The sequence below is a fragment of the Callithrix jacchus genome, chromosome 7 (genome assembly GCF_049354715.1).
Source record: "Callithrix jacchus isolate 240 chromosome 7, calJac240_pri, whole genome shotgun sequence".
NCBI lineage: Eukaryota > Metazoa > Chordata > Mammalia > Primates > Cebidae > Callithrix > Callithrix jacchus.
In genome coordinates, this window is record NC_133508.1 from 44,949,185 (window position 1) to 44,973,625 (window position 24,441).

General features: G+C 52.3%; 1 protein-coding gene across 27 annotated transcripts in view; it reads left to right on the forward strand.

Moving 5' to 3' along the window:
* Positions 1–24,441, forward strand: part of CAMTA1 (calmodulin binding transcription activator 1) — a 966,581-nt gene that overhangs the window by 267,804 nt on the left and 674,336 nt on the right. Inside the window, exons 1-2 of one of the 27 annotated variants that reach the window (XM_078330242.1) lie at positions 11,955–12,074; positions 12,529–12,630. The exons of 20 other annotated variants lie outside the window; for them this stretch is intronic. In XM_078330242.1, coding sequence (XP_078186368.1) covers positions 11,970–12,074; positions 12,529–12,630 — 207 coding nt within the window. In that variant the 5' untranslated portion in view covers positions 11,955–11,969. Of the gene's footprint in view, positions 1–11,954; positions 12,635–20,759; positions 21,003–24,441 lie in introns of those variants that run through there. 6 more of the 27 variants (XM_078330244.1, XM_078330243.1, XM_078330245.1 and 3 more) reach the window with 6 other exon arrangements.

The following is a 24,441-nucleotide window of genomic DNA, read 5'->3' on the forward strand; positions in this document are numbered from 1 at the left end:
CCTTAGTGATGAGTAAACATCACGAGCCCAGAGGGAAAGTGAAGGAGGGAATGGGGTCCCGTGGGGAAGGGGATCCCAAGGACATCTGGGGAAAGACGTTCCCAGGAGGGGACCGCAAGTGCAGTGTCCCTGGGGTGGGGGGATTGCACTGGGAGCATTTGAAGGGCAGCCAGGAGACTGCAAGGCAGGAACTGAGTGGAGGGAGGACATGGAAGGAGGCAAGGCCGGGGAAGTGACCAGCAGGGCCATGGAGGACTCAGGCAGCTGTCCCCGGCCTGCAACCTGGTCCTCCATGATGGTGGAGGGCTGGGGGAAGGACCAGAGCCTCCTTGTCTCACCTTCTTGGGGAGATGGGACAGAAGGAGAGTGTGTAAATAATAAGCTGCCTGCACCCTGAGGTACTCCAGAGATGGCATCTGTCTGCTCCGGGGCCAGGGCGGAGAAGCCTGAAGCTGAGTCCCTGGGGTGCAGGGCCCACACTCTGGCTGCTCATTGTGGCTCTGGGTCCCGACCAGATGTGGGTTCAGATGAAGACTCTCAAACAGCCCTCAGCTGCACCAAACACATGGCGGGGGTGTGGGGTCGAGGGCTGAAGTCGTGGGATTGACTTCCGACTTCTTCAAATGTCACCTGGCAGTGCCAGGCTATTTGAACATGTTGTTGTAGGTTTATCACCAAGGCAAAAGAGTTCACTGTCTATTTCTTAGGTGAGGAACTGCAATTTGTGGGGGCAGTTGTGGGGGTCGGGTGGGTGGAGGAGAGAGTATGATGGGGTGGGAAAGAGCCCACAGGGGCCTTGGCCTGCACGAGTTTCTAGTCCTTCTGTGGGTGAGGCAGGCGGAGAAGAGGGGACTCTGTTAAGGAGCAATGGGATCATGACACTGGGGTATGATGGGCACCGTGTGCAGGAGTGCTGGCCGTCCGTCTTGAGGCCCTGCCGTGGGGGAGCAGTGCTGGAGGTGCGACCTTCTGTACTGTGTTCCCAGGCCCGGGGAGAGGACTGTGCTGCTTCTCCAGGGTGTAATATGAGTTTTCACGTGGAGCAAGGCCCCGGCCCCCATGTCAACCCATTTATGTTTTGGTCGTGATTGGTGAGGAGCTGGGGCAAGGTGCCCATGTCCCTCCGGTGATTTGGAGACACCGTGAATGATGTTGGCCCTCAGTGTGTTGCCAGGAGTGCTTAATGGAAGGTGGATACGGCACCTTGGGTCTGAATCTTCTCTCCCAGTGCTTATGAGCTGAAAATCTCAGAATTCAGGTAGGCAATTTGTGAGTTCATTCAGGACACAGTGAGCTGGTCGGGAGATGGCCACGTGCAGAGGCAGACGGCAGCTGACGCAGGCTCCTCCGGTGACACAGTGACCGTTCAGCCCCAGGAGAAGGCAACAGGGAGGTTACCTACAGCTACTGCAGGCTCCTTCCCAGGCAGACATCCTGGAGCTGCTCGGGGTGGGCAGGTGGGGCCGCAGGATGGAGGCCTCTGGCTCCCCTTGGCCCTTTGGCCTCCCACTACCCGGTGCTGTGAGCGGATCTTCCTGTGGGTCCTGACTGCCATGTCCTGAGCCGCTTCAGGTGCCCTCAGCCTGGACCTCCGAGGTGGTTGCTGATGCACCTGGGGGCTCAGTTGCTGTTGGTGCTTTGATGACTGTCCCTTCTCAGGAAACATCCCTGTTTGCCAGGACAGACTCAGAACAGGCCTGAGACAGGCTGCTCCCTCTGGATCATATTCACTTGAATAGTGGTTCCGTGTAGCCCAAGACAGTACTCTCTGGGGTCCCAGTCACCCCTGCCCCTGGACTCTAGTTCCGTGGGGCTCCATGTGCCCCCTCTCCTGGCCCTCCCACCCAAGTTCCTGGAACATGCTGTGTTTCCTTGGGAACTTGCTGCACTTGGCAAAGCCCCCTCTCTGCAGCCACCCCCCTCCTTCCTCTCAGGGACTCTGGCTCTGCCTCGGGGACGCTGTTGCCCTGCAGCCCTTTCAAGCACACGCTGTGTTTTCCTCTCAGCCTGGGTGTTACTGGGCCTTGGCGGGGGCACGGGTGGGGAGTGGCATCCTTGGTCCCCAGGGCCATTTCTAGTTCACTGTCCCCTCTTGTCCTTGAGTCTGCGTCCTCGGCTGCTTCATGCCCCACTGCTGCTTGTGGGGCCCCAGGGCCGTTCCTCTTTGTTCCCTGGTGGTCGCTGGCGGGCTCCCGTCCCGCCCTCTCCTGTGCCGTGGTGTTTGTATGTTCTCTCCGATGACACCTTGTTCGCAGTTCCTGGGCCTTCTCCCTCCAAAGACCTCTGCCTTGTTTAGCGACTTATCCCTCAGCCCTGGGTCTGTTCTCAGTGGCTTCCTGCTTTACCGTCTCAGCTTCCAGAAGCCCCGTTCAGACCACCCAGCCTTCCCTGCTCACTCCTGCCAGTGTCTCCAGTCCAGCCATGCCTCAACGCCAGAATCCAGGGACCCTTGGTGTCTTTGCGCGGCCCCAGCCCTTCCTGGTCTCACGCCCTCCCCACTCAGCTTAGATTCCACGGTCAGTTCCCAGGCCCCCCTTGCCCACTGTGCCTTTGGCACTGGGTCCCTTTCCCCTCTCTCACATGACAAGGTGCATGGCCTGTTCAGCTCTACTTATACCTGGTTCTCCTCTTGGGCTATGCCTGCACATGCCCAGCGGCCTGACTGGCCTTCAGTTCCCAGCACCAGCCTCAAGTGCCCCCTTGGCGCTGTCTGACCCTCCTCCGTGCTATTGATTCATTCCTGCCTGGCTCTCTGGTCTCTTGGGCCAGGCTGTCCCCTCTCCTCTATCCTCCACCCCCTCCCCTCCCCGCGCTCCTCCTTGCAGCTGCTGACCTGCTTTCCAGAGCAGAGGAGACAGGGGCGGTCAGAACAGCACTTCCACACCCTGGCTTCTCCGTGCCAGCCTCACTGAGCCACTCCCCTGTGGGAGTGGGAAAGAGTGACAGAGCCACGCAGGGAGGAGGGAGTGCAGGGGGCGGTTGGGAGGATGGGCCCTCGGGCTTCTTGCTGAGGGCAGCTCTTTACTCATGAACTTTACCCTGTCCCCTTGGCTAGTTCTAAGTGTTTGCGGTTGCAGTGTCCCTTCCCTCTCCTGCGGTGGCAGCTTCTTTTCCTTCTTTCCTGGTTGTTACCCGTCAGCGTCTGCATATGCTCCCATCGTGACTCATTTCCCTCTGGTTCTGACTCTTTCTAGTTTTTCCTTCACAGCAGAGCTTCACAGAAGATCGGTTCTATGCCCGCCATTGCCAGTTCTGCCATCTTCTTGTGGCAAGGTGTGACATGGCAGTGCAGCAGCCTTCTCTCTTGTCTCCTGTATCACTCCTGCCTCTATGCCCTTGTTCTAGAACCTTCTCCACAAGAGACCTTGTTAGAATGAGCATCAGATCATAGCATGTCTTTGCTCAAAGCCTTCCAGGGTCCCCTTCTCACTCAGGGTAGATGTCAAAGTCCTTGCTGTGACAGGATCTGCACCCCCCCACCCCACTGGGAGCATGGTGCTGGTATCTGCTCAGCTTCTGGAGAGGCCTCAGGAAACTTACAATCCTAGTGGAAGTGGAAGGGGAAGTAGGCTTTTCTTCCATGGCTGGAGCAGGAGCAAGACAGAATGGGGAGGGGCCACACACGTGTTTTTTTTTTTTTTTTTTTTTTGAGATGGAATCTCACTCTGTTGCCCAGGCTGGAGTGCAGTGGTGCGATCTCGGTTCACTGCAACCTCCGCCTCCCGGGTTCTAGCGATTCTCCTGCCTCGGCCTCCCGAGTAGCTGGGACTACTGGTGCCACATACTTTTAAACAACCAGATCTTGCAAGAATCACTCACTATCACAAGAACAGCACTATGGGGATGCCACTAACCCATTTGTGAGAACCCTGCCTCCATGATCAAATCACCTCTGACCAGGCCCCACCCCTAACACTAATAACAATTCAACATGAGATTTGGGTGGGGACACAGATCCAAACCCTAAGAGACAGTAGTAGCACCAGCTTGTTCAGTCGTTATGAGATTGATGAGAATGTGTGACCAGCACATAGTATCAACTGGTAGCTCTTACTAACTTAGGCAAGCCCCAGAATTAAGAGCCAGAGACTTCCCTTCACAACAGTGCTGAGCATCTGCGCACAGCACCTCCGAGCCCTGGGTTGGTTCGGTGGTACCTCTCAGTGGCTCCAGCATGACTTAACATCCCTGAGTCCCCACTTCTTCCTGCAACAAAAGGGGGCTGTCCTGAGGAACGGGTGGAAGAACATGCAGAAGAGACTTCCTGAACTCTAACACACAATACGGGTGTTAGTGACTGTTGTTACCTATTTTTTTTTTTTTTTGAGACAGTTTTGCTCTTGTTGCCCAGGCTGGAGTGCAATGGCACAATCTCTGCTCACTACAACCTCCGCCTCCCACGTTCAAGCGATTCTCCTGCCTCAGTCTTCTGAGTAGCTGGGATTACAGGCATGCACCACCACACTCAGCTAATTTTGTAGTTTTAGTAGAGGCAGGGTTTCTCCACGTTGGTCAGGCTGGTCTCGAACGCCTGACCTCAGGTGATCCGCTTTCCTCGGCCTCTCAAAGTGCTGGGATTACAGGTGTGAGCCACTGCGCCTGGCCTACCTATTATTTCATCAGCAAGCACTTGCTGTGTCCCTTCAGTGCTGGAGGCTATGGGAAATGACTGTGGCCTTGATGGAGACCTGCCCTTGAGGTGGCCCCCTGAGTGTCCTGTGACACCTTCACCTGAGTGGCTTGGTCCTTAGCAGGAGGCTGTAGCAGCATCAGAGTGGGAGGCCCTCTGTCTCCCACCAGGGAGCCCCAGGCTGTTTGCTCACTCTTTTCTCTCCTGGGGTTTACCTGCCCAGGCACACTCAGGGGCCCAGGCCATATTCTCTCCTCTCTGCCATGAGTCTTGATGAGGGACTTCAGGATAAGCAACTTTTGGTCAGAGGTGCCCCTCCGGGGAGCCCTCTGAGTTAGAGTGAGGCACCTGCCCTTCCTCTGCACGAGGAGGGCCGTGCCTTCCTTCACCTGAAGTTTCTGTGCCTTTTGCTGTTCTCTGCATGGCTCAAGTGGGGCCTGTGATTCTCACCACACTAGGTATGGGTGGGAGACAAACTTATAATCAGAAGGACACAGAGCTGTCCCCCGGGGCCAGAGGCCAGGAGTGACAGCTTAGGTGACGTGGGTTACACAGCTCTAGGCTCATTTCTTTCTTTTTTTTTTTTTTTGAGATGGAGTTTCGCTCTTGTTACCCAGGTTGGAGTGCAATGGCACGATCTTGGCTCACCGCAACCTCCGCCTCCTGGGTTCAGGCAATTCTCCTTAGGCTCATTTCTTACCTGGACGTAGCTGAGAAAATCGCATTTCACACACACACACGGTTTTATGGCCTCTTTTGATGTTTCCTTGGTGCTCTTGCATATTTAAATTTATATTTTCAACAATTTGTTTTTAACCACTCAAGTAACTGAATGTGCAGTGAGAACACGCGGGTCCCCGGGGTGGGAAACGAGCTCGAGCTGACCCATCAGGCTGAGGCCTTGTAGGATCCCCTGAGAGGCGTTTTGGAGAAATTTCTTCTCCAGCTCTGTTTATTTTTAAAAATAAAAAATGTCCTCTCTTAAGACAGTGACATAAGACAAATGGTACAGAATGCCAGCTGTGAGGACTCATTGATGGATGAATTTAACCCGTGTTTATGGAGTGGCATGTCTGTGGTGCTGGGAACAACAGAGAGGGTGACTTAGTCTCCCTCCTCGAGGGAGGCAGACCCCCAAGGGACTCCCAGAGCCCACCCTTGAAAAGCAGGCATGAGTTGGTGGGGCTGGTGGGGGGGGGGAGGGCGCCAGGCTTGGGAGATGGGGCCTGCCCCGCTGGGAAAGTCCTGAATCTTGTGATCTTTCAAAGGAGTGTTGGCAGGTGACTGGACACAGATCGATGGTGTCTTTCCCTGCAAAGCTATGCAGACTATGAGAGCCGATCCTTTCACCTCTGGGTGGTTCCACCGGGAGACCCCTCAGAAGACTCTAGGTTGTGAACCCAGTGTCAGCATCCCCAGCTCTCATGGTCCTGTGGTTCTCTGCCAGCCTTCCCTTGACCTCAACTTCTCCTCCTCCCATCTGCTGGCTTAGGGCCAGGCACGTCTCTTGGGTGGGGAAGAAAGTGAGAGAGACGGAGCCTCTGGCCCTCTGCTCTTCTCCATGAGGCCTGAGATGGAGGTTGGGGCTCCTCTCTGTGTGTTTGCAATCCAAGGTCCTTTCGGGAATTCACCCGTTTGGAAGATGAATCCTACCTCCAGTTTTACCTTTGGGTTTCTCAGCTTGGAGACCCATGTACCCGGCGAGCTCCCGTCCCAGTTCCCCGGGTGCTGCAGGAACAGGCCTGGGATCGATGTTTCAAAGAGCCTGCATCGCAGCCAGAGCAGTGTTTTTAGAAAGCCAACTTTACAGGTATGTAAGCAGGGACTAGAGTGGATTTTGCGGCCCCTCTGTGTGTCAGGCTTGGCTGATTCTCTGGGCCGTGGGGTGGCCCTTGCTGCAGCTCAGGTCACAGTCTGTTCTGGCTGCATCCTGTTCTTCCTAGAGAAAAGGCCAAATGTCAGGGGCCTCCTAGATGGCCGGGAAGAGGTCCAGCTGCCCAAGGGACTAGTCTGACCCCAAGAGGCTGAGACGCTGTCATCGGGCTGGAGGCATCCAGGTCAGGGGGCCACGGAACTGGTGTTTTGTTTACACTTGTGTGATGCCTTTCTTTGAGCCTCTTAGGCAGTTAGTCCTGACAACATCTGGGTTGAAATACAGATGACACTTTAGCATAGCAAGTACCCTGGTCCAGGTATAGTCACAATTTGCTGTTGATCCAGTTATGAGACTTCCACGTTGGCCATACAGCCTTCCCTTCTGAGCTGAGATTAAAGCCAGAGCTGGTAAGAGTTCCTATCTGAAGATACCCCCTTCTCTGGGTCCCCAGATGCTGACACCAAGCCAGGTCAGGCTGGGCCATTTTCTTGCTACAGCGTGTGTGTGGGGAGAGTAAGGGCAAATTTCTGTTCCAGAGGTAGGGAAGGGACACAGAGCACAATCCTGGATGATATTCCCTGGGGGAATGTTCAGGCAGGATGGAGACCAGCCCCTTCCTCTCCTTCCCCTCACACCAGATGATAGTGGCCCTGCAATACATCAGGGCTGTGGCTGTTCAGGACCCTTCCCCAGAACCCCTGCATCACAGTGCCTCTAGAATGTCCAGGACGAGATTCTCCTGTGGACTCCAATGTCTACCCCCATCCCTCTGGGGCTGAGAGAGTTCCCTGCCTTGCAGATTTGTTTTCCACTCAGGTTATATTCCTTGGCCAGGATGGCTTAGGTGTTCTCATTTCTGTCTCTCTTTAAGAGAAAAGGTGGGAAAAGACATCCAAGTACTCTGTTCAGGGACCACTTTGTGGCCTGGGGGTCCGTACCTGGCATCCTTGTTTCTGGACTGGTAGAAACCAGAGGCAATTCGTTGCTCTGAGTTGGTGCCATGGCTGGAAAGGCCAGCGTAGGTGCTCGTGTAGTTTCTCTGTGCAGAGTGATGCCCAGAAGACATCCATGGAATGAACGAAGACACAAAGCATGAACAGTGATGTTTAATGAGTAGGGAGAAGGGGGTGCCTCCGTGGGGTGTTGGAGTTCCATGCACGGAATTCACTGAAGGCCGGGCTCAACTCTGTCAGAGGCCACGTCCAGATGTGTCAAAGTTCTAGGGTCTGAACGCAGAGGCCAGGGCTTATTAAAATCTGCTCCTTTCCTTAAACAAGCATATTCCAGATGTTATCCTGGTGCCATGGAAGGACGAAAAGTATTTCCGAGAAATCAGACAACTTCCAATGACTAAAGCTATTCTAAAGAATGGTGTGTATAATACACATACACGCGTGTGCACACACACAGCTGCCTTCTTTACTGTTGGGCGTCTTCAGGCCATTTATGTGGCTCTCTAGGCTGAATTCTAGACTCCAGTGAAGGATCCGCAGACCCGAGTTCGTGGGCTGGCCAGCTACGTGTCTGGCTCATCTGAGCTCCTGGAGGGTGCAGCGTTGGGGCCGCCACTCGGGTTCTGGGCTCTCCTTTCCATCCTCACAGGGCTCCTTGGGACCCCCCCAGTGCCTGCCTTTCCCATCTCAGGCTGCCGCTGCTCCTCTCATTCCTAGATGTTTTTGTCTCCCCAGGCGGGTTTGGGAGAAGGACTCCATTGAAATCTCTGCTTCCTTACTGACCCCAAAGACTCAAGAATGGTTCAGTGAAATAATTTTGTTTGTCACGAGGGTGGCAGCTGGAAGAGGTGGGGATAACAAATCTGTGGAATTTAGAGGAGTTTAAGAAATCTTGGCCAGGTGTGGTGGCTCACTCCTATAATCCCAGCATTTTGGGAGGCCAAGGCAGGAGGATCACTTGATCCCAGCAGTTTGAGACCAACCTGGGTGATATAACAAGATCCTGTCTCTACAAAAGATTTTTGAAAATTAGCTGGGCACAATGCATACCTGTAGCCCCAGCTACTTGGGAGGCTGAGGCAGGAGGATCGCTTGAGCACAGGAGGTTGAGGCTGAAGTGAACTATGATCATCCAGCTTGGGCGACACAGCGAGACCCTATCTCAAAACAAAACAGAAAAATGAAGAAGAGCTTATGGAGCTTATGATATGATCCCCGTCCCAGTACCCTTGTTTCTTAAGTCTTGTTCAAAGGGTGACCTCTTTTCTTCTTAGGGGAACTTCCTACTATTTACGCTTGAAGTAATCGGGGCGGGTATGCTGAAAATAGCATAGAGATAGTGGTATCTACGGAACTGTTTTATTGTGCTGGGCACTTACGCTTCATGCTTTAAAGATATAATGGGATCTAAATCTCACAAAACGCTGAGAATCAGATGCTGTTATTACTCTTGTTTCAGAGAGGAGCAACCTAAGTAAGGCTCAGGCCACAGGGAAGATGCGCTGAGGAACCCAGATTTCAGTGCAAGTCACCAACCTCACCTGGGCAGCCACCACCGCCGCCCCTAGACCGTGCCCTAGATCCCCCTGGGGCTTCTGGTGTAACTTTTATGTGCATAACCTACAGGCTCTCGAGTCTTACGTGGCTAATTTGCATGATGGGGACCTTAAGCCTGGCCAAATCCTTTTCTAGGGAGTGGTATGAGTGTGCTTTGGCTGCACCACAGACAGGACGGAAGCAGCAGAAACCAGCCGTCCCCCAGCTCTGGAGCCCAGCAGTCCAGGCACAGGACGTCAACAGGGCTGGCTCCCCTGAGGCCTCTCTCCTTGACCTGCAGACGGCGTCTTCCTGCCATGTCCTCGCACGGCAGCTCTGCACACGGCTCCCTGGTGTCTCCCTGTGTCCTCATCTCCTCTTGTAAGGACACCAGTCCTATCAGATCAGGGCCCACATGAATAGCCTCATTTTAACTCATTTCATGTCCTTAAAGACCACCGGCTCCAAATACAGCCACATGCCGCGGTGCTGGAGTTAGGGCTTCAACATCCACATTTTGTGGGGACACAGTTCAGTCTGTAACGGTTCAGTCATCTGCTTCACATCAGCGGAGTCCCCTTAGGGTGGCCGCTTTTCTGCCTGTACCCGTGTCTTAGACTCCTCGGGAAAAGCACAAGCCCAGAGTTGCTGGCGCGGGTGCCCCTGAGGTGCCCACGGCCCTGCTGCCTCTTGTCCCTTCACTTTTTGCTCCACCTGGAGCAGCTGACATTCCCTCCCGATTGCGGAAAGTTTTGAGGCCTCTTGTATGACAAGCCTTCTGCATTGAAATTGTTCAAGAATTGGGTTCCAGTTTCCCAGGAGCATGGAAAGTGTTGCCAGGAAAGTGGAGTTGCTGGCGATTTATGTTGTTTTTTCTGACATAACGAAGATTTCCCTTTGTTTTTTGGAACTGACTGGAGCACGCTTGCCAAAAGAGCGTCCTCAGGAGGAGCAGATCATTTTCTCTTGTTCTTCCTCCTTCTTTTTTTATTCCCTCTCAATTTATTTTCAGGTCAGAGCTTCATGAGGTCGCTGAAGCTGTGAAATCTGACAGACTCACCATCTGAGCAAACAGACTGTCCAGGAACGGGTTTCATTTGGCTCACTCAGGAGTGGTGACAGTCTGGGAAAATCCTCGGTCTCTGCATTTTGTCTTTGCCCAAAAAAGTTGGGTTCGGTTTGGCACACGTTAACTGAGCTCCCCATCCACGCCAGGGGCAATGCTGGGCACTGGGTGAGACCCGGTCCTTTCTGGAGCAGAGCAAAGCCACTCATCCTTCACGGGTGCCCTGTACGACCCCACAGATATGTGTCCACAGGGCTGCTGGTCACTGGCACGCACAGATGCTAGTCCGTCAAAATGCCGCTGTGGCTGCTGTGAGCTGGTGCCACCCAAGCTTCGAGTGCCCCTGCTGTGCTGGCCTGCACCATTCTCTGTAGTGGCGTCTGTGCCAGACCACTTGTTAAACACTTCGAATGTCACACCTGGCGGAGGGCACGTGGATGAGAGAGGCACGGTTGAGTGCCAAGTGTTGGGGAAAGCCTTTTGAAGGAGGTCAAGACCAGGCCAGATTTTGAGCAGAAGCTCAGCAGACAGGCCAGGGAGGGAGCAGGCAGGTGGCCACTGTAGCGGAGGAAACCGGCTGTGCAAAGGCCCTGTGGCCACAACAGGGTGGGTTTGGTGTGGGGGCGACAGAGGCAGGATGGGGTGGTGGGGAGGGGGGCAGTGCTAGGGTGGAGAGAGGGGCTGGAGTTGGGGGAGTGGTGGCAGAGCAGAGAGTGGCACTGGCAGAGGAGGGAGCTGGGAAGAAGAGCAGCACTTCCATGGGGCCAGGGTTTGGTGCTAAAGGCCATGAGGAGTGGGCAGAGGGCTTTAATTGGGCAGTGTATGAGGTTCTGTTCTATTCTATTCTATTTTTTTGAGACTGAGTTTTGTTCTTTCACCTAGGCTGGAGTGAAGTGGCACAATCTCAGCTCACTGCAACCTCCGCCTCCTGGGTTCAAGCAATTTTCCTGCCTCAGCTTCCTAAGTAGCTGGGTTTACAGATGCCTGCCACCACAGCTGGCTAATTTTTGTATTTTTAGTAGAGATGGGGTTTCGCCATGTTGGCCAGGCTGGTCTTGAACTCCTGACCTCAGGTGATCCACCCGACCTGGCCTCCCAAAGTGTTGGGATTACAAACGTGAGCCACCATGCCCGGAAGTCCCATTATTTTTAAAGTATATATACTGATTTATATTCCACCTTCTGCTAGAATGGGCTTAGGTTCCTGAGACATAGCAGATAAATAAATATTTGTGTCATGACTTATATACTTAGGGTAAATTATAAGGAAACATAGATTATAGTCAGCCAATGTAAGTTTTAAATGTAAAAAGTGAGGAAAAAGAAGATAAGATGAGGCAGGATTGAAACACTGAATGAGTGGCAGGGAATGGGCTGCTCAGCTGGGGCGAGTCTCCAGTGGCCCATGCCAAAAAGGTGGTACGATGGCTGAGCACCAGGGAGAGGGGTGGAGAAGGGGACTGAGGGCTCCCGGGGATGGGCACAAGCTCCACCGGGCGGCTGTGCTGCAGGAGGTGTGGGGTGCAGAGCTGTGAGCCCAGGTGTAGGGGCTGTGGAAGACTGAGGGTTGCAGGGCGTTCGTTTACTGTGTCTGCCGCAGCCATGAACTCCCATAAAGTGGGCGGCTTTACCCAACAGAAATGCACTCTCTCACAGTTCCCTTGACTCGACCTCCACATCCAGGTGCCCACAGGGCCAGGCTCCCTCTGAGGCTCCGGAGGATCCTTCCTCGCCCCCTCCTAGTGTCTGCTGTTTGCCGATCTGCCGCTGCTTCTCTCCCGCATCTGCTCCGTCCTCACGCGGCCTCCCCTGACCCATGTGTCTCTGCTTTCAGTGGCCTTCTTGCAAGGACATCAGTCACACTGGACTAGGGCCCACCCTGCTCCATTATGATGTCATCTTGACTCGATGACATCTGCAAAGCTCCTGTTTCCAAATAAAGGCACTCACACGGTGCTGGGCTTAGGACTTCAGTGTTTCTTCGTTGGGGACATGTTCAACCCCCAGCAGCAGGTCAACTCTGGTCTGGAATTCCTAGTGGGAAGGTAGTGAAAGGGACCACTCCTTGGCAACACCTCGCAGACCCGTCTGCGCGGTGAGGCGCCGCTTCCCAGAGGGAGTGTCATCTGCAGCGCGTCGCTTGCTCGTTTGACCAGGACACCACCCCGTCCCTCTGCCCTTTGTCTTGGTGAAGGCTTTCTGTGGAGAATGTTCCAGGGAGCACACCTTGGGAAACGCTAGTTTAGCTGGATTGCAGATCGGAGGCAGGGCAGACTACCTTTTAGACAGAACTTTCCAACTCTCGAAACGTTTCTTCTTAAGAAAATAGCTGTGTCTCCTTCCCTATGACTTCCCTGGCTCTGTCCTCTGCTTTTGGTCTTAAAGCTATTTTAGATTTGAAATACCTTCCCTGGACCTACCATTTGCATTCGGATGTAGATTACGAGACATTTTCTTCTTATAAAAGCCAGCAAGTTGCAGCTACACAGTGGGAGCAAGTTCAGCAGCCACGCGTTTCTGGGCACTGGTTGTCCCATCAGCATCCTGCCAGGGATGCCGGCACACAACAGTGAGTAAGTCGGAGACATTTCCTGCCTGCTGCAGTTTATATTTTGTTGGGGGAGTGAGAAAATAAATCATCGTACTAGTCTTCTCAGGCTGCTGTAACAAAATACCATAGACTGGGTGGCTTTAACAGAAGACATTGACTTCTCACAGTTCTGGAGGCTGGGAAGTCCAACATTAAGGCACTGGCAGATTCAATTCCTGATGACAGCTTTGGCCTGGCTACCGGGTGGCTGCCTTCTCATATGGTGGAAGCCTTCGCCTTCACCTTCTCCTCCTGCTTCTTCTCCCCCTCCCTCCTCCTCCTCCTCCTTTCCTCCTCCTCTTCCTCCTCTTCCCTCCTCCTCTTCTTTCCTCCTCCTCTTCCTCCTCTTCCCTCCTCCTCTATCCCTCCTCCTCCTTTCCTTCTCCTCTTCCCTCCTCCTCTTCCTCTTCCCTCCTCTTCCTCCTCTTCCCTCCTCCTCCTCTTTCCTCCTCCTCTTCCTTCTTCCCTCCTCCTCTTCCCTCCTCTTTTCCTCCTCTTCTTCCTCCTCTTCTTCCCTCCTCCTCCTCTTCCCTCCTCCTTATTTCCTTCTCCTCTCCCCTCCTCCTCCTTTACTTCTCCTCCTCCTCCCTCTTTCTCCTCCTCTTCCCCTCTTCCCTCCTCCTTCTTTCCCCTCTTCCTCCTTCTTTCCTCCTCCTCTTCCCTCCTCCTTCTCTTCTTCCTCTTCCCTCCTCCTCCTCCTTCTTTCATCCTCTCTTCCCTCCTCTTCCTCCTCTATCCCTCCTCCTCCATCTTTCCTTCTCCTCTTCCCTCCTCCTCCTTTCTTCCTCCTTTCCCTCCTCCTCTTGTTTCCTCCTCCTCTTCCCTCCTCCTCCCCCTCTTCCCTCCTCCTCCCCCTCTTCCCTCCTCCTCTATCCCTCCTCTTCCTTCTTTCCTTCTCCTCTTCCCTCCTCCTCCTCCTTTCCTTCTCCTCTTCCTCCTCCTCTTCCCTTTTCCTCCTCCTTCTTTCCTCCTCCTCTTCCTCCTCCTTCTTCCCTCCTCCTCTTCCTCCTCCTCTTCCCTCCTCCTCCTCTATCCCTCCTCCTCCTTTCCTCCTCCTCTTCCTCTGCCTCTATCCCTCCTCCTCCTCCTTTCTTCCTCCTCTATCCCTCTTCCTCCTTCTTTCCTCCTCCTCCTCTCCCCCCTCCTCCTCCTCTTCCCTCCTCCTCCTCTTCCCTCCTCCTCCTCTTCCCTCCTCCTCCTCTTCCTCCTCCTCTTCCCTCCTTTTCCTCCTCTGCCCTCCTCCTTCTCTTCCCTCCTCCTCCTCTATCCCTCCTCCTTCTTTCTTCCTCCTCTTCCTCCTCCTCTTCCCTCCTCCTCCTCTTCCTTCCTCCTCCTCCTCTTCCCTCCTCCTCCTCTTCTCTCTTCCTCCTCTCTATCCCTTCTCTTCCTTCTTTCCTCCTTCTCTTCCTTCTCTTCCCTCCTCCTTCTTTCCTCCTCCTCTTCCTTCTCTTCCCTCCTCTTCTTCCTCTTCCCTCCCTTCCTTCTTTCCTCCTTCTTTTCCTCCTCCTCTTCCATCCTCCTTCTTTTTCTCCTCCTCTTCTTCCCTTCCCCTCCTCCTCTTCCTGCTCCTCCCTCTTGTTCTCTTCCCACATCTCTTCTTATAAAGCCACTAATATGATCACGAGGGCTCCTACCCTCACGACCTCATCTCCTTCTCTTCCCTCCTCTTCTTCCTCTTCCCTCCCTTCCTTCTTTCCTCCTTCTTTTCCTCCTCTTCTTCCCTCCTCCTTCTTTTTCTCCTCCTCTTCTTCCCTTCCCCTCCTCCTCTTCCTTCTCCTCCCTCTTGTTCTCTTCTTGTTCTCCCCCCCCCCATCTCTTCTTATAAAGCCACTAATATGATCACGAGGGCTCCTACCCTCACGACCTCATCTCATATTAATTCCCTCCTGAAGATCCCATCTCCAGATACCATCACATTGGGGGTTGGGGCTTCACCTGTTAATTTTGGGGAAACACAATTCAGTCCATAGCAGTCAGTAAATAGATAACAAAGCGAATTTCCCTGGTGGGAAGCGCTGCAGAGGAAGAGGTGCTGGGAGGAGGGTGATGGTTGGGGAGGGAGGGGGAAGTCCCTGAGGAGGCAGCAATTTAAGCTGAGATGGGAAGGAAGAGAGGACAGTGCCAGTAGAGGGCCATGAAAGGGGGATTTTGGGTGAAGAGAATGGTGACAGCAAACAGGTGAGGAAGAGTGAAGTGTGTCCCGGGACTGAGGGAGGTGGGGGGCTGGAGTCCAGAAACTGCAGAGCAAGCTGGCAACAGAGGGTGGAGGTGGCAGGAGCCCCATTCGGGGCATGGTGGGGATGTAGGAGGACAGAGGGGTCCACGGATGGATTCCGAGGTACTGCTGGACTAGGGGCTGGTTGGGTGATTCCTGCTACTGTCCAGGCAAGACGTGGCAGCCACTTAGATGGGGGTCTGGGAGGGGAGAAGAAGAGAAGTGGACAGCTTGGGGATGTCCCTTGGAGTTAGAACCAACTGAGTTTGTAGGTTTTCAGCTTGAGTACCTAGGACACTAGCAGTACCGTCTACCGAGAAGGCAAAGCCGGGGGAGAAATGGGTTTGAGGAGGCAAATAAAATCTCTGTTGGACACGGTACATGTGGGATGCTCATTCTACGTTCAAATGGGGAGGACACACAGGCTGGCAGATCCCAGGCCAGGAGCTCCCAGAAGGACCTAGGCTTAAGACCTGAGTTTGTAAGTCATCAGTAACATCTGGCAGGGCTCAGGCACTTAGAGGGCAGGGGAAGGAGGAGGAGATGGTGATGGGGCAGAGGCGAGAGAAGGAGGAACCAAGGAAGGAAGACAGAAGGCCCATGGGTTTTCCCGGAGGCCCTGGCCACCGAGAAGAGGAGGTAAGAGAATGGGGTCATTGGATTTGGTGACCTAGAGGTTGAGAGTGGTCGGCAGGAAGTTTTCTAGTGAATATGGAGGAGATGAAAGGAATGGGGATGGGAGTGGAGGAAGGAGAGAGGGCTGGAGGGAGAAAGGAAGAGAAATCATTTCAACTGATCAACTATGCAGAAGAAAAGCAACTTTAGGAGTGACGTCCTGGGAAAGGGGAAGGAGGTGGGATCCAGGGCCCAGCTGGAGGGGTTCTACTTGGAGCAGGCGGGGTGCTTGTTCCATGGCCGTAGGAGGGAAGAGAGAGGAGAAAGGTGCACCTTGTTGCTGGAGTCCATGTCAGTTGATTGGGAGAATCCAGGAAAGGGAGATGGGTCGGTGGATAGATGGAAGGCCTAGGTCACAACATCCGACCGCAGAAAAGACCGATCAGGAAAATAATTTTTTTTCTTTCATCCTGGTAAAATATTTTTCTCCTGTCAAAGAACAGGTGGCCTTTAAGGTATGCTTATCAATGACCATTCTCCTACATTTTGAAAGAGTAAAGCAGTCTTCAGATTGGGCGTGAAATGGAGAACGCAGCACTGACTTAACCTTGACTGTGCCATTGGCACTTGCTGGCAGCAGCCGAGCCTCCGGCACCCTGAGCAAGCACGAGGCAGGGAAACAAGACCTGCTGGTGTTTACACCAGAACTGACTGGGAAGTGGGAGGGGCTGAGCCTAGGATCTGGGGCCACTTGACCTTGACCTTATACCTGTGTATGTCCTAACCGTTTGCTTCCAGTTCAGCCCCTCTCATCTGAGACCACCCTCTAGCGGGGGTCTGCCCTCTCTGGCGCACTGATGCTCTACACATCATCTCCTCCATTCTAGTGGTTCCCTCTTCTTCTCCCAGGGGTGACAGCATCACAGGTGCATCCCTGGCTCCTGGGGCTGCAGCTGCTGGCCCTGGCCCGTGGCTAGAGCCTTCCCACCCTCAGGGTCTCATCTCAGCTGGGCTGGCTGTGTACCACCCCAGGGTCTACAGCGTGGGTGGGACAAGGCACACACACTTGTGATTGATAAACAGAGTGTGTCATTTAAAGAAGTCAAGACAGATTTTTTTCTGGTCTCTGGTCAACACTGACTTAGATCTAAGAAAATCATAGATCAGATTTTACTGCTTTCAAGATAAGTGTGCTGACATTTTTGACCCAGAGCACCAGTAACCTCTGAGAATGAAATGACTCCCCCATTCCCCATGTTCTGGATGGATTTGGTAGAGCTTGCACCAGGCTGCAAAGTGCAGGAAGTTGAAGCTGACTCCTTGCTTAAAGAGAAAATATTCAATGTCCATTTGTCAGTTAAGTAAACAGTTGCATTCTTTCAGATGTCCTGATAACAGGCCGGGCGCGGTGGCTCACACCTGTAACCCCAGCACTTTGGGAGGCTGAGGCGGGTGGTCATGAGGGCAACAGATGGAGACCATCCTGGCCAACACGGTGAAACCCCATCTCTTCTAAAAATACAAAAATTAGCTGGGCGTGGTGGCGTGCGCCTGTATTCCCAGCTACTCAGGAGGCTGAGGCAGGAGAATCTCTTAAACCCAGGAGCGGAAGTTACAGTGAGCAGAGATCGCGCCACTGCACTCCAGCACAACATCTGTGACACGGGACAGTCAGCTTTCCCCATAGCTGCGTTAACTCTGTGTTCAGGGCCTGGACTTTTCCTGAATAATAGGTAAAGTTAAGAGAAGGAAAGTTTTACTTCCTTGCCGGACTAAATTGTCATCTGGGAAATATCTTAGGCTCAGTTTAGAGGAATACAGCATTGTCCTTTACCCAAGTGATTGTATTTGCTGTTTTACGTTGGTTGGATTAGATTAAGGCAGGACATTTGTTATCGCTGACTCTCAGCCTAGAAGTAGCATCTGATTTGTAAGCAGTTGAATCCTGCTGGATGGGCACGTAAACTAGGTGTCATGTTATTAAGATGTGGTGAAGGGTACGACACCTTCCCTGTGCTTGGAATGCTCCAGCCCCACACAGGGCACCCCCTTACCTGTACCACCATCTCATCAGAAGTTGGTTCGAGTGCTGAGAATTGGAGCAAAGGCAGGGAGGTTGTTGGAAGGTCTGGAACATCCATAGCATTCGAAAGGTGGAGGAGTTATCTCTGCTTCCTGGGGACGAAGGCCTCTCCCGGGCTGGGAAGTTCCTGTCTCTTTTACTCAAGGTCTGTCTTCCCTGGACGGTGCTAGACAAATAGGGTTCCTTTGACGCCTTGGAAAGTTCCCTGTCTTTGAGCGTTGTCTTTCTTTAAACAGGCTTCAGTGCAACCAGCTAGGTCCTTGCTTGCTGGATTCTTCTTGTCCTGCTTCTCTGAGATCTGAGGGGGGTTTGAATGATCTTGAATCTATTCCCAGCCAGCCTCCTGGTTTCATTCCAGCATTCATTCATTCATTCAACAGATATTTTGAGTACCTACTCATGCCAGGCACCATGCTCCTTGCAAAACATGCAGCAAAAAACAAGATTGATTAAGTTCCTTGGTTTCATTGTGTGTCTGTTGTTTTTTGAGATGGAGTTTCGCTCTTTCTGCCCAGGCTGGAGAGCAGTTGTGTGATTTGACTCACCACAACCTCTGCTTCCCGGGTTCAAGTAATTCTCCTGCCTCAGTCTCCCGAGTAGCCGGGATTACAGGCGTCCACCACCATACCTGGCTAATTTTGTATTTTTAGTAGAGACAGAGTTTCTCCACATTGGTCAGGCTGGTCTTGAACTCCTGACCTCAGGTGATTCTCTCGCACTCTCAAAGTGCTGGGATTATAGGTGTGGGCCACTGCGCCAGGCCTCAACATCATAATTCTTAAGCAGAGCTCTGTGTGTCTTTTGTGTCTGTGTGTGTGTGTGTGTTTTATCTATTTTATTATGTGTCTATTTTTCTAATTTAACCCAGAACACACTTGTGATTGATAAACAGGGTGTGAGAGGGCATGTCCCAGGCTGGTGTTTCTAGGCAAGGTCAACTTCCGATGGTTTCCCCAGTAGCTTTCCCCTCTTATTTCTTGCCGAGAGGACCTCCATTGTGTTCAGCTGTTGACGGCGAAATTCTTTGGGGGACGCCAGGGCTCTCTTCAGTCCCAGGGGATAAGCCCAGATCTGTGGAAGCCCATCATTGTCAGTGATTGGTTTAGGGCCGGCCTGTAACTCAGTTATTCCCAGCGAGATGGGTAGGCACTTCTAGGCCAATTTCCTGGCCCTTACAAAAAGGGTGTACAATTTCTGTCTTCTGGACTTTGGAAAATATGATGGTTGTGGGAGCTGCTACGATTACCTTGCAGCCATGCCGGTCCAGCCCAAGGTCATAGCATGGCTGACCCTAAAGAAGGGACCCAGGTGATATCAGCCCTACCTCTAGACTTCTTGCGACAGGAGATGATACATTTTCCTTCCTGTTTAAGGTAGTTTAGGTTGGATTTTCTATAATTATGCAGCCCAAAGCATCCTCCTTGAAAGCAAAAGGCATCTGGCCTCGTGTTCAGGCCCACTGTGTAGCCGCTTTTGCCTTGCTCCAGGCTCATTGTCTTGTGCCCAGTTTCGTATACAAGTTCATTCTTTTCTAATGGACAGATGCTTGGATTTCCTCTTCCACCATCGTCTCCAGCACAGCCCTGAGCCTAATAGCTTGCATGTTGTAGGCTATCAATAAATGCTTATTGAGTTGAATTTGAGTTTTAAGGACAGGAGTTTAAATTTAGTGACTACCCATGGGCTTCTGAGAAATTACTGAAAGCCAATCTGTGGCCCAAAGAGAGGACAGGCCGATCAAGGCATGTACTGTTGGGCCAGGCAGACAGCAATGGGGATGAACGTGCCCCACGCGAGGTGCCAGAGAAAATCCATCATGCATCCTGAGCTCTGTTTTTTATTGAAAAATCCATTTATAAATAATCTGGGCAAATAAAGTAAAAGGCACTTTACTGGGATTCAGAAAAATTCATGGCTACTGAACATCCAGCCAGTCCAGCTCCCAGCTCCCAATTAGCCCATGCCAGGGCCTCTCTCAGTGGCAGGGGCCCTGCCAGCCACTCCAGGGGGTACCCTGGGACTATGAGTCATTTTCTTATTTCTTAGCATGCTGGGCGTGAAATCTTTCTCTTTCTTTTTACGTGCTAGCACTTACAAGGTGCTTTAGCCAGGCAGATTTATCGACATGTTTTTGTGCAGATAATTGACAGCGGAGCAGGAAGACAGACTCCTCTAGGTTGCTCCCTCTCTTTGTTCACTCGTTTGCTTCAGAACTCAGGGATGGTGGGAGGAATGGCCCAGCTGGACACAGGTCTGGCCTCCGCGGAGCTGGCGAGCAGGAAAGGCAAGTTTCAGACCCCTCTGGCCATGCCCTTGACCCTGCTGGGCGCCTGGTATCCTAGGAGTGTGTCCTCATTCCAGGCAATTCCTTTGTTTTATGATTGTTCCCTTAACCCAAAGGCAACTGGGAAAGATTGTCATCCTTCTCCACAAAGAGGCCACTGTCATTTAGTGAGTACCTACTGCATGCCACATGCTATGCAGAAGGCGACTGACGCTTCATCTCACCTAGCTAGCCCTTACAGAGACCGTCCAAGGACAAATGAGACTCAGAGATGTAACTCACTTGCCCAGGATCATACAGCTTGTAAGTGGTGGAACCAGAGTTAGAAAATGCAGTTTTCTTTGAAGCCTCACCTCCTTCCATCAGGATCACAGTGGTCATATTTTCCAGACTGAAAGTTAGATGCAGATGACCTGGCATGGGTCACGGGGCAATCGGTAGTTGCTGAGGGAATAAACACACGAATTGGGCCAAGCATCAGCGACAGATAGGGCTTTTGTCAGTGAAGCGTTTTGGCCATCTGGTCCCAGGGACCACCAGGTCTGTCTGCCTCTCTGTAGGGTGGGCTGTGGGTGGCGGGGTGCCTGTGAGGGGAGCAGAACAAGAAAGCCTGGACAGCAGATTGGGGTGCTGTGGCCTCTGAGGGTTGAGTGGGAACAGGGGACTGGCAGAGGGGCTGTTAGCAGGAAGCGGGGTGGGGCTTATGTGTGGCTGCTACCTGGGTTCATTTGCCAAATCAGCCAAGTTTGACGCTGAGACTCCAGACTCACCCGGGGTCTGGCTTGGGAAAATATTAGGCAGTACAAAATAAAATCAAACGGCCTTAACCGCAGACCCAAACTGCACCTATATTTTAAAAAGCATCGTGCAGCCGAGGCTTAGAAAGCCCGGCACCAGCGTGAGGCCATCTTGGTTGATGAGAGCTCTGCGCCTGCTACTCCTTGCCGCGGGCTCCTGGGCTGCGGATGCGCGGGTCCTAGGTCCTCGGGTGAGCCCCGGCTCCCAAGGAAGGACGCACCCTTTGCTCTCCGGAGCAGGGAGGGCTCTTCTGGGAGGCGGGGCCTGGAAGTGTCCGGATCCGCCAGCCTCAGGGGCTGCCCTGGGCTCTCCTTTCCTCTGCCCACACAAAGAACGGCAGCATCAGTGCAGAGCAGGTAAGGGGGGCGAGCCCTAGAGGGCTTCGAGGGCTCCCCGAAGTCGCAGGAGGCGCGGATACCGTCCTGCACTTTCTGGACTTTCGGGGGAACTCATGAAAGAGCCTGACTCTGCAGCAGCCGCGCCTGCTTTTATTTCAGCTTGGACACTGATTCACGTTGGGTCCCGTAGTACATCATTTTTCATTCAGCGACTTGTTTTTCCTCCCTTGAAAAATGGGCGTGATCGTGGTGGTCACTGTCGTCTCCCCGCAGCAACGGAGTGAGGCTCTGCAGTGATTTCCTTCCAAAGTCGAAAGCTCCTCTGACTCTGCACAACCTTTTGAGCACGACCTTCTCTCTCATCGCGGTGACGCCTGTTGCCCCCTAGTGGTCACCAGCAAAGGGAGTTGTTGAACCGAAGATCCCAGGTTGCACCTGGGACCCAGGCCTGACCCTGAACCCAAGGTCTTCCTTCTGGCTCCGAGGCATTATCCCTGTGGCTAATAGGGAGGGGACCAGAGAGGGAGTCCACCCAGTTGCCTCCATCAGGCAGCTCTCCAGCTTGTCAAACTGTCGCCAGCGGTGTCTTCTCAGCATGGAAATTGTGTATGAATGTTAAGTCTAGAAAAATCACTCAGGCAAGGTAAAGAGTTGGTAAATCACTTGCTTTGGTGCAGGGGACTGAATAGCAGATATGCTTTTTCTGGCTCTGAAACTCCTAGGGGAAGTGAGCTTTGGGAGAGGCACTGACTTGGTGTGTGTTCTGAGGCAAGTGGAAGTTTAAAGAGGGACAGTCAGGGGGCTCGCTTGGGCTGTGCTTGGAGGCACAGAGGCTGGCTGAGCATGAGAGCGAGCGTGCCAGTCAGGGCCGGCAGACCGGGGGCTTGCTTAGGAGTATGGACTGGAGCGAGCCTCCCCCTCCTCCTCCCCTCCTCCAACAAGGTCATCAGTGACAAATTCGCAGGAGATGGTGAAGGTGGATTGGGGAGGATTTGGACGTGTTTCTTCTGACCTTGATGGGGCCATGTCCCCTCTATTTGTAATCTTGAGCTAGAACAACTGACAAATGGCCTGATAGGAGACAAAAGCAAACAATAGACTCACTTGAAAGATACAGTGAATAGAATTTAATTGAAAAATTTTTTTTGGTGCAGACATTGATTTGACCCTGTAAGATGTATGGAGTAAATCATTAGGGGAATTAATATATATTAAAATGTAGTTTATTGTCGTGAAACTTTTATTGTGCTTGTAGTTGTGTTTTTAATTATTATTTTAATGACTTTCTGTATTTCAAATCGTGATAAATCTATTCTATTTTTTAAAAATAAACGGACTATAGTTTTACAAGGTGATGTGTAGTGCAGAGCTGTTGATGAGTATTGCTCCTTCATTAATGAGAACGAACAGATTAGAAAGACTAAAAATGGACCGATTTACACACTTTAAAAAAAGCCAATTAATATCTAACCATTAAACACAAATGTTATAGATTAGTCTTACTATCTTATCTATTCTCTGGGCTCCGATTGGATCATTCAGAGATTGACTCTTTAAACCAAGTAAGTGAAGGAGGCTCTAAAAGTGGAAATGCCTGGGACCAATTAAAACAAAGGATTTGGGCCATAATGTGCTGAAAATACTCATGCCCTCCTGCCTGGGGGACCATTATCAAAATGAGCAAAGAGGATGAAGGTGTTTGTCCAAGCTATCTTTGAGGGGGGAAGCGGAGGCTGTTGGCTCTGCTGGCAGGATCAGGGTTTTGGGTGATTTCCCCAGTGATGAAGATGGACTCATGCTGGCTTTTCTGCATTGCATCTCCTGAGCCTTCGTGGAATCAAGGGCAGATCCTTGTTCTATGCTTTATGGGGCTTCGTGGGTACCCACTCTACGTGGAAATCAGCCCTATGGCCACTCTCAATGCTGACCTATCCCAGCTGAGCTAAATGACATGTGGTTTTACTGTCAGGACCATATGTCCTCAGTTTTCCAATTCAAATGTCTTATTTCAGATACTTGGTTCCATTAGCCACATGGGGGCTTATACCGTCTTCCTCCCTGGCTGTGTGCCGGTTGGATATTTCTGACTTTGGAGGTTGTCAGGCAACATGTCTTGGCAGCCAGAGGCAGGGGAGTGTGGATGTGAGCTGTGTGGGCTCCTGAGGCGTAGTCCTCCAAATCTGAAACCTGGCACCAGAATTTATTAGGTGACCTTGAACAGGTTTATTTGCTCATTCATTCATTTATCCATTCATTCATTTCTTCATTCAATATTTGTAAAATCTGGGTGCTGTTCTAAGGATTGCAGATATATCAGGGATCAGCATGGAGGAGAATCTCTGCATTCCAGTGGGGGTGGGTGAGGCCTGGAGAAGGGCATTCAGCAAGCAGTGTAGCAAAATGCAGAGTACACTGCAGAACATTGGGTGGGACTGTCGCTGTGGAGAAAAAAGAAAGTGGGGTAGAGGGTCAGCCAGTGTGTAGGGGGTGCTGCTATTTCACAGGGTGGTTAGGGAGGCCTTACCCAGAAGGGGGCATTTGGGCTGTGACCCAGAGGAAGTGAGGGAGTGAGCCAAGTAGGATTCCGAGGGAAGAGTTTCTTCTAGGCACAGGGGATGCAGGTGCAGAGGCCCTGGGGTAGGAGCTTCCTGTCTGTTCAGGTAGTAGCAAGGGGACTACGTGGCTGGGTAGAAGGACTAGATCAGAGAAATCACAGAAAAATCATGGGGCCAGATCATGTAGAAAAGATAGGTTATTGGGAGGACCTTGGCTTGGCCTTTGAGTGAGATGGGGGCTCTTTTAAAGGGTCTCCCTGGATAGTGTGAAGGAGCAAGAGTATAGACAGGGAGAGCTGAAAGACAGAGATGCAGGCTTTCAGATGGGACAAGGTGCTGGTGGCTTGAACCAAGCGGGCAGCAATTAAGATGGGAGAAGTGTTGGATTTTGGCCATATTTTGAAGGTAGAGTGGACAGATTTGCTTCTAATGTTTCAGAAGGAAAGGCGGCAAGGAGGACTCAGATGTCTGGCCAGAGCCACTAGCAGGGTGGTGCTGTCATCTACTGAGACAGGGGAAGCTACAGAAAGAGAAGGGGTGTGGGTGTGGTGGTGGGAAATCACGGGTTATGTGTGAAGTGTGTAATGTTTAAGATCCTGGAAGATGTTTGGATGGAATTGTTTAATAGACAGTTGGATCTAGGAGCCTAGAGTTCAAGGGAAGAAGTTCAGGCTGAAAATGTAAATTATCGGGTAGTCAGTGCAGAGATGATGTTTAAAGCTCTGAGTCTGAGTGAGATGACTGGGGAGGGAGTGGAGATGGCAAACTAGGCCCAGGGGAGGAGATCTGGGGCAATCTGCTGTTTAGAGGGCAGGGGGATGAGGAAGAATCAGCAAAGGAACCTGAGAAGCAACAGCCAGAGAGAGCAGAAAGGTCCAGAGAGAGTGGGCATGTTAGGGGCT